Raw genomic sequence first — 9,509 nt, forward strand, 5'->3', positions numbered from 1 at the left:
ATAGTGCTCCATTGATGGTGTCAGTGAAAGGATTCGTGTCTCCTTGTTGGTGTCAGTGGGAGGGAGTGCTCCAAGGGCAAGATAAAAGCAAGCAAAGGGCCATGTTTGGCCCATGGGCTGCAGGTTGGAGACCCTTGCTTCTAGTCAATCCCATGCCAGAATGCATGGTGGGGCTTACTTATTGGAGATTATAGCTCAAAATTTCAGCCTATTCTGAAAAAAATGCTTGGATCTGTTAAGTCCCATGATAAGATGTCTTCTGTTAAAGCTTGTGGTAATATATCTTCTAATACGAGTGTCCTTTAATTTTACAACAGCTGGGAATCTGCAGTTGACCTTAACTTACTTCTGAAGTTTGCTTGGTTAGGTTTTGTACCATTGTCTCTAGTCAATCCCATGCCAGAATACACAGTGAGGCTTACTTATTGGAGATTATAGCCCATAACTTCAGCCTATTCTGACAAAAATGCTTGGATCTGTTAAGTCCCATGATAAGATGTCTTCTGTTAAAGCTTGTGGTAATATATCTTCTATTACGAGTCTCCTTTAAATTTACAACAGCTGGGAATCTGCAGTTGACTTTGACTTACTTCTGAAGCTTGCTTGGTTAGGTTCCTCCATGAAAGCGCTTTCAAATATCGACTGGAAAGATCTCCAGAACTTTTCTTTGAAATCCCGACCAACGAATACATAGAGAATAGGGTTGATGCAGCTATTTATAACAGCCAGATTTTTACAGAGTGGTATCGCGATCAGTACAACATACTTGAGATGACGTTTGCCACCATAATCCAAAGATAGTTCCAGGAAGAAGAATAAATGGAGGGGAAACCAGCAGACAAAGAATGCAATGATTACGGCTACACTGATTTTGAACGGCTTGCTAGATGTGGTCATACGGTTTCTACGGATGCGCAACAGAATGATTGCATAACATGAGATGATAACAGCTAAAGGAATGACAAAACTGAAGATGAATCTTGAAATGGCAAGACTAATATCTATGACCTTCGCCACATCTTTGTCCTCAATGTTATAGGTGCAGACAGTTCTCTTACCAATGACCTTTGTGTCTAAGAATATGAAATACGGCACGCTGAAAATGATTGCTAGACTCCAAATTGCCAGGGCCACAAAGGAGGCCAGTCTCGGAGTTCGGTGATTTTGGCACCAAACAGGGTATATGACTGAGATGCAACGGTCAATGCTGATAGCCGTGATTAGGAAGATACTGGCATAAAGATTGATGAAGAATATAGCATTGTTCATCCTGCACATGAATCCCCCGAAAATCCATTGAAAATTCAGGGCTACGGTGATAACTCTGAGTATGAGGACAAACATAAAGATGAAGTCAGCTATGGCTAAATTGAGAAACCACACAATGTTGACGGTCCTTTTCATTTTGAAGACGGTGAAATAGATCACCAGCCCATTCCCTATTGTCCCGAGCAGAAAGGCCAAAGAGTGTCCAATCATGTAAATGATACGGAGGGCAAATCTTTCATCATAGTCATTATAGGTTCGGGTAATAGATATATTGTTGGTGACAGAGCTGGTCACAACCTCTCCTTGAATGACATCAGTGGTTGGATATGACGCCGTGAAATTCATTGTTCTCCCAAAAACAAAATTGGGATCAAGAAATTCTAAAAATTGTAAATAAAAACAGAAAAGTTTAATAGTCAATCTAGCAATCTAGCCATGTAAAAATATATCAAAAGTGAAATAGACATTGACTAAACCTAAATCCTGCTGTACTGTGTGCATAGTGAAAAAGGCACTTATTGCAAAATGTTGCATGATTAGGTAAAACATTAATAAAAAATACATTCCGGGCACAAAAATCTAATTTACCCTATATTACCAAAAGTATTGGGACACCTGCCTTTACACACACATGTGAACTGAACTGTAATCGTATCCCAGTCTGTAGGGTTAAATATTGAGTTGACCCACCGTTTACAACTATAACAACTTCAACTCTTCAGGGAAGGCTGTCCACAAGGTTTAGGAGTGTGTCTATGGGAATGTTTGACCATTCTTCCAGAAGCGCATTTGTGAGGTCATGCACTGATTTTGGATGGGAAGGCCTGGCTTGCAGTCTAAGCTATAATTTATCCCAGGTATTCTATCGGGTTGAGGTCAAGACTATGTGCAGACCAGTCAAGTTCCTCCACCCCAAACTCGCTAATCCATGTCCTTATGTACTTTGCTTTGTGCACTGGTGTGCAGTCATGCTGGAACAGGAAGGGGCCATCCCCAAATTGTTCCCACAAAGCTGGGAGCGTGAAATTGTCCAAAATGTCTTGGTATGCTGACGCCTTAAGAGCTCCCTTCACTGGAACTAAGGGGCCAAGCCCAACCCCTGAGAAACAACCCCACACCATAATCCTCCCTCCACCAAATGATTTGGACCAGTGCACAAAGCAGGGACAGAACCGGTTAATGTGGAATATTAAACTGTATGTCCAGGCAAAATCTTAGTTTTAGATACAGTACAATTTTTTTTACTGCTTTCTGGGATGCTGTTAGAGAGATTTGCACTTACTTCCTGTCCTGCTGACAACGTGAGAGCAACAAAGAGAAAAATAAAAATGCTTTTTTTAGGGTAGGGGAAGGCTAATCCCCTGTAAAAAGTTTAATTCAAAGTTTAATTAATTTAACCTCCAGAGCTATTACTGGAAAACATTTTTAAAAACATTGTTTTTATTTAAAAAGTTGTTTTTTTATACAATAAAATGCAATCTTTTAGATATATGATACGTAATAATATTTAATTTTGTAACAAGCATCTGCGATAATTTAGAGATACTAATAACCGGTTCCCGACCGCCCGTCGCCGATTTACTGCGGTAGTGCGTCTCTTCTGCGCGAACTGATGTAGACCTACGTCGGCCGCATGCCTGCAGCTAGGGGGTGAACGTGCCTTGCCGGCCCTGCGCTTTCCCAATCGGCAGCGGGGAAGTTGATGCACGGGGCAGGCGGCTCCGAATGCCACCTGACACCTGTGATCGCTCTCCGCTGAGAGAGAAGAATGGTCCGCTGTTGTAAACACAGCTGACCGTTCTTCTCCCTGGAATGATCACAGAGCGCCTGTGATCCTTCTATTAAGGATCACAGGTCTCTATGGTCATTTCACAAGCCCCGTCCCCATACAGGTAGAATCACTCCCTTAGGCTCACATTTAACCCCTTGATCACTCACAGTGTTAACCCCTTCCCTGCCAGTGTCATTATTACAGTAACAGTGCATATTTTTAGCACTGATTACTGTAGTAATGTCACTGGTCCCCCCAAAAGTGTCAAAAATGTCAGTTAGGGGTCCGATCTGTCCGCAGCAATGTCGCAGTCCTGCAAAAAATCGCAGATCGCCACCATTACTAGTAAAATAAAAAAAAAAACAATAAAAATGACATAAATCTTTCCCGTAGTTAGTAGACGCGATAACTTTTGCACAAACCAATCAAAATACGCTTATTGCGTTTTTTTTTTACCTAAAATATGTAGCAGAATGCAAATTGGCTTAAAATGATGAAAAAAATAGATTTTTTTGTGAGTTTCACCACCACCTCTGGGGTCTCATCATCCCCGTTGGGCAGTAGTAGGGCCCCCGGGACTCCCTGTAGGGAAAGAGTTCCTGGTGGGAGATAGCCACAGAGAAGCCTTAAGGGGAGAAGGGGTCCCTGTCCCCCAGGGAAGAAGGGGTCCCTGTCCCCAGGCGAGAAGGAGTCCCTGTCCCCAGGCGAGAAGGGGTCCCTGTCCCTAGGGGAGAAGGGGTCTCTGTCCCCAGGAGAGAATGGGTCCCTGTCCCCATGAGAGAAGGGGTCCCTGTCCCCCAGGGGAGAAGGGGTCCCTGTCCCCAGGAGAGAAGGGGTCTCTGTCCCCCAGGGGAGAAGGGGTCCATGACCCCAGGAGAGAAGGGGTCCCTTTCCCCCAGGAGAGAAGGAGTTCCTGTTCCCAGGGGAGAAGGGGTCCCTGTCCCCAGAAAAGGAGTCCCTGCCCCCAGGGGAGAAGGGGTCCCTGTCCCCAGAAAAGAAGGAGTCCCTGTCCCCAGGGTAGAAGGGGTCCCTGTTCCCAGGGGAGAAGGGGGTCCCTGTCCTCAGGGGAGAAGGAGTCCCTGTTCCCAGGGGAGAAGGGGTCCCTGTCCCCAGAAAAGAAGGAGTACCTGTCCCCAGGGGAGAAGGGGCCCCTGTCCTCAGAAAAGGAGTCCCTGTCCCCAGGGGAGAAGGAGTCCCTGTCCCCAGAAAAGAAGGAGTCCCTGTCCCCAGGGTAGAAGGGGTTCCTGTCCCCAGGGGAGAAGGGGTCCCTGTTCCCAGGGGAGAAGGGGTCCCTGTTCCCAGGGGAGAAGGGGGGCTGGCCTTGCAGACAAGCCTGCTGTGTCCTCCGGCTCTCCTAGGGTTCCTGTACAGCAGCAACTGTGTGTATGTATCATTTGCGCAGGAGCCGACTCAGGGGTGGGGGCGGGACTCTGGCTGGGGAGGAGATGTTGCTGAGCACGCTGAATGGAGAAGCCAGCTGAGCACAGGGGCGGGGAATTTCAAATTTCTGCCTGGATCTCTGGCTTGCACACCGGTTCTGCGAACTTCTTAAATGTTAGTAACAGGTTCCAAAGAACCGGTGCGAACCGGCTGAATCCCACCACTGGACGCCTGCCTTTACATGCATGTGAACTTTAATGGCATCCCAGTCTTAGTCCATAGGCAGGGAAGGACTGGGGCAGGGGGGCAATTGCCCCCTGGGCTGCTCTGATGCCCCCAAAAAAGCTGCACCGCTTCTGACACAGTCATGCTTAAAGAATTCCTGGTGCAGAGAAGTAAAAAGTCCCTGCTGCTGACCTACTGAGCGTGGGTTGAAGACAAGGACAGAGCACACCCCTCCCCCCCCAGCATGTATGGTGTAAACTGTGTCTGTTCAAGTAAAACCAAAATCTCCTGCGCTCAAGTGCTGTCTGATGGAGTAGAAAGAGGTGCACTACAAACTCAGATGTAAAGAGAGCTGTTTGGTCTTGCTGCCCCCTTTAGGATCAAGGGTATCCAGAACCACTGGTAGAAAAGACAAAAAAGAAAAAGAGGGGCGCACCGACCTAGTGCATTACCATAAAAACGTTTATTAAAATATTAAAAAATATTAAAAAGTGTACAAAGTACTCACAAGACTGGTGTGATACAACACACATCAAGAATAGCATATACAGTCTCCAAGGTAGCCAGGTCCCAATTGTGACGAATGAGCATGCAGATAGTCGCATGGGGCTGCTGTGGCTAGGCTGACGCGTTTCAGGAGCTAGCCCCCTTCCTCAGAGCCAGAAAAAATGCTGCTAGATCACAAGCCAAATGGCCGAAGGCTAAATGGGAGTAGGCCCCACCTCTTCCTGCTCCGCCTCAGCCCTAAGGGCGGGACAAAGGGGAGGGGGGAAGGGAAGAAAGGGGAAGAGGAGGGGAGAAGGGAAGGGAGAAAAATAAGACGGAAACGGCAGCAAGAAGGAGAAAGAGGGGAAGGAAAAGTGGGGATGCTGGGACACGGAAGGAACATGGAAGAGGGGGGGGGGGGGGGGGGCAGAAAGGACACTTATCCAGCCCAAGCCAAGCCACATCCACCTTCCAAGGCCAGCTCGGACTATGTGATCAGCGGCAAAAGAAATATGATAAATAAAATACATATACAGCAAATGAAACACTTGTTCGAACAAGAAAGGAAACAATAACAAACCAAATGTAATGGATAATGCATTGAGGTCAAAAGCGGTATACATATATATATATATATATATATATATATATATACATATGCACACACATGCACATATACATACATATACGTACACATACACACTCACATCAACAGTTAATACTTTAGATCTCCATTGGGTCAGGAGAATACTCCACTGCTTTACCCGTGCATGTCCACTAGCAAGCCGAGCAGTGTCAACCACCCCCGACCTGCAACACTGCAGGGGGGACACTATCCATGGGAGCAGAACATGTACAGCTCGCCTGGCATGGTGCACGGGGATCTCGCTGGCCTCCACACACAGATGATACCTGTAATCCTGATGTGAGGAGGGCACCCCTGGCCGGGACTAAAAAGGTCCGCTGTATGTTAGAACATCGCCATTTGGATGGCTGTGTCCCTTCTCTGGGACGCACGCCAACCCGTACCCGGAAGTGGGAAACCGGAAGTGCTGTGTAAACTGTGTCTGAGCAGAGGCCGGTTCCATGCCCCACTGGAGACTCTCCTCCCCCAGCCAGCCCCAACCAAGCTGTCCCAGCTCTCTCCAACCGCCCCCTGCTGGACAGGTCGGGAACCCAGATTCAGTCAGTGAGTAGAGGGTACCCGGAGTGGAGCTTCAGCCTGGAATAGGGGTCAAGAGGAGGCCGGGAAGAGGGAGAGTGGGAGGGGGGCTGAGTTGCTGCACCATGGGCCTCTGGTTGGTACTTGCCCCCTGGGCTGAAATTTGCCAGTCAGCCCCTGTCCATAGGGTTCAATATTGAGTTGGCCCACCCTTTGCAGCTATAACAGCTTCAACTCTTCTGGGAAAGCTGTCCAAAAGGTTTAGGAGTGTGTCTATGGGGATGTTTGACCATTCTTGTAGAAGTGCATTTGTGAGGTCAGGCACTGATGTTGGATGAGCAGGCCTGGCTCACAGTCTCTGCTCTAATTCATCCCAAAGGGGTTCTATCGGGTTGAGGTCAGTTCTGTGTGCAGGCCAGCCAAGTTCCTCCACCCCAAACTCGCTCATCCACGTCTTTATGGACCTTGCTTTGTGCACTGGTGCGCAGTCATGTTGGAACAGGAAGGGGCCATCCCCAAACTGTTCACACAAAGTTGGAAGCGTGAAATTGTCCAAAATGTCTTGATATGCTGACACCTTAAGAGTTCCCTTCACTGGAACTAAGGGGCCAAACCCAACCCCTGAAAAACAACCCCACACCATAATCCCCCCTCCACCAAATGATTTGAACCAGTGCACAAAGCAACAAGAGCCTAGTAAATGTGGGGAAATTTAACTTTACAAAAAAATACTCAATCATGTGCAAGGAATAAAAAACAAAACAAAAAAAAAAAAAAACAGTATCTGTTCTTGCACATTGATGAAAGTTATCAAGCATTACCACATTCAGTCTCAAAGCTCTGGGTACAACTTCCATTGCAAAGTGAATTGTCCATTTGCCTTTAGTAAATCAACATCAGGTTTTGTATCACATTTTCCTTCTGTAGGTTTTGTTTTTTGTATAAATGCAATAAAAAAAAATGAAAGTATGTAACAATATGTTTGCATGCCTGTGTGTGTATTTGTAAAGTCATTATGTTACTTACTTGGATTTGCAGCCGTTGATGTTTTTTCCTAAATCTTTGCTCTGCTTATGAACTTCACTGATGACGTTGAGACATTTATATACATGCTGAGTTGCAATAATACGTCCTAGATGTTACTGCGCAATACAGGGAAGTTTACAGTAACTTCCTCTTTCAAAGATTTTCCTTAAAGTGGTTGAGTTTTTTTTTTTTTTGTTATTTTTACCCTAACCACTTCTGGACCGGAAGGATTTGCCCCCTTAATGACCAGGCTATTTTTTGCGATTCAGCACTGTGTTTCTTTAACGGAAAATTGCACGCGCAACGCAATTAAAAGAAAATAATGGATGTCCTTTTTTTCCCACAAATAGAACTTTCTTTTGGTGGTATTTGATCACCTCTGCAATTTTTTTTTTTTGCGCTATAAACAAAAAAAGAGCGACAATTCTGAAATATATATATATATGTATATTTTTTTTTTACTTTCTGCTATATAACATTCCTCAAAAAAAAAAAATTGAAAACCAGAATTTTTTCATCCTATTAGGCCAATTTGTATTCTGCTATATATTTTTGGTACAAAAAAATCGCAATAAGCGTATTTTGATTGGTTTGCGCAAAAGTTATCGCGTCTACAAACTACGGGAAAGATTTATGTAATTTTTATTAATTAATTTTATTTACTAGTAATGGTGGTGATCAGCGATTTTTAGGGAGGCAGTGCTGTGGGGGGATGTGAAGGGGGCAATGCTGTGGGGGGGGGTGTAAAGGGGGCAATGCTGTGGGGGGGATGGGAAGGGGCAGTGCTGTGGGGGGAATGTGAAGGGGGCAGTGCTGTGGGGGGGGGGGGGGGGGTGTAAAGGGGGCAGTGCTGTGGGTGGGATGGGAAGAGGGCAGTGCTGTGGTGGGGATGGGGAGGGGGCAGCCGCAGTGCTGTGGGTGGGATGTGAAGCGAGAGAGTGTGTGTGAGGGGGATGTGCAGGGGGCAATGCTGGGGGGGATGTGAAGGGAGACAGTGTGTGTGAGGGGGATGTGAAGGAGGCAGTGCTGGGGGGGGGGTGAAGGGGCATTGCTGTGGAGGGGATGTGAAAGGGGGAAGTGATGTTGGGGGGATGTGAAGGGACACAGTCCTGTGGGGGGGGGGGTGTGAAAGGGGCAGTGCTGTGGGGGGGTGAAGGGGGCAGTGCTGGGGGGGGGATGTAAAGGGAGACAGTGCTGTGGGGGATATGTGAATGGGGCAGTGCTGCAGGGGGGATGTGAAAGGTGCTGTGCTGTGGGGGGGGGGGGTGAAGGGAGCAGTGCTTTGGGGGGATGTGAAGGGGCATTGCTGTGGTGGGGGGATGTGAAAGGGGGAAGTGCTATGGGGGGGATGTGAAGGGAGACAGTGCTGTGGGGGATGTGAAGGGGGACAGTGCTGGGGGGGATGTGAAAGGGGCAGTGCTGTGGGGGGGGGGTAAAGGAGACAGTGCTGGGCGGGTGTGAAGGGGGCAGTGCTGGGGGGAATGTAAAGGGACACAGTGCTGTGGGGGTATGTGAATGGGGCAGTGCTGCAGGGGGGATGTGAAAGGGGCTGTGCTGTGGGGGGGTGTGAAGGGGGCAGTACTGTGGAGGGGATTTGAAGGGGGCAGTGCTGTGGGGGGATGTGAAGGGGCATTGCTGTGGTGGGGGGATGTGAAAGGGAGAAGTGCTGTGGGGGGGATGTGAAGGGGGCAGTGCTGGGGGGATGTGAAGGGGCAGTGCTGTGGGGGGGGATGTGAAGGGAGACAGTGCTGTGGGGGGTATGTAAAGGGGCAGTGCTGCAGGGGGGATGTGAAAGGGGCTGTGCTGTGGGGGGGGTTGAAGGGGGCAGTGCTGTGGGGGGATGTGAAGGGGCATTGCTGTGGTGGGGGGATGTGAAAGGGGAAAGTGCTATGGGGGGGATGTGAAGGGAGACAGTGCTGTGGGGGATGTGAAGGGGGACAGTGCTGGGGGGGTGTAAAGGGGGCAATGCTGTGGGGGGGATGGGAAGGGGCAGTGCTGTGGGGGGAATGTGAAGGGGGCAGTGCTGTGGGGGGGGGGGGGTGTAAAGGGGGCAGTGCTGTGGGTGGGATGGGAAGAGGGCAGTGCTGTGGTGGGGATGGGGAGGGGGCAGCCGCAGTGCTGTGGGTGGGATGTGAAGCGAGAGAGTGTGTGTGAGGGGGATGTGCAGGGGGCAATGCTGGGGGGGATGTG

The 9,509-nt window shown here is 48.4% G+C and overlaps 1 protein-coding gene across 1 annotated transcript; it reads right to left on the bottom strand.

Moving 5' to 3' along the window:
* Nucleotides 1-471: 471 nt before the first annotated feature.
* On the bottom strand, nt 472-7,357 carry LOC309568175 (chemerin-like receptor 1). The gene is made up of 2 exons (XM_082273811.1): nt 7,320-7,357; nt 472-1,649 (listed from the first exon to the last, which is right to left on the bottom strand). Exon 2 carries the CDS (start codon nt 1,612-1,614, stop codon nt 553-555), a length of 1,062 nt encoding a protein of 353 aa, XP_082129937.1. The 5' UTR covers nt 1,615-1,649; nt 7,320-7,357; the 3' UTR covers nt 472-552.
* Nucleotides 7,358-9,509: the final 2,152 nt, after the last annotated feature.

This window comes from Pelophylax lessonae (genome assembly GCF_965119305.1).
Source record: "Pelophylax lessonae genome assembly, chromosome: 12".
NCBI classification, from domain to species: Eukaryota; Metazoa; Chordata; class Amphibia; order Anura; family Ranidae; genus Pelophylax; species Pelophylax lessonae.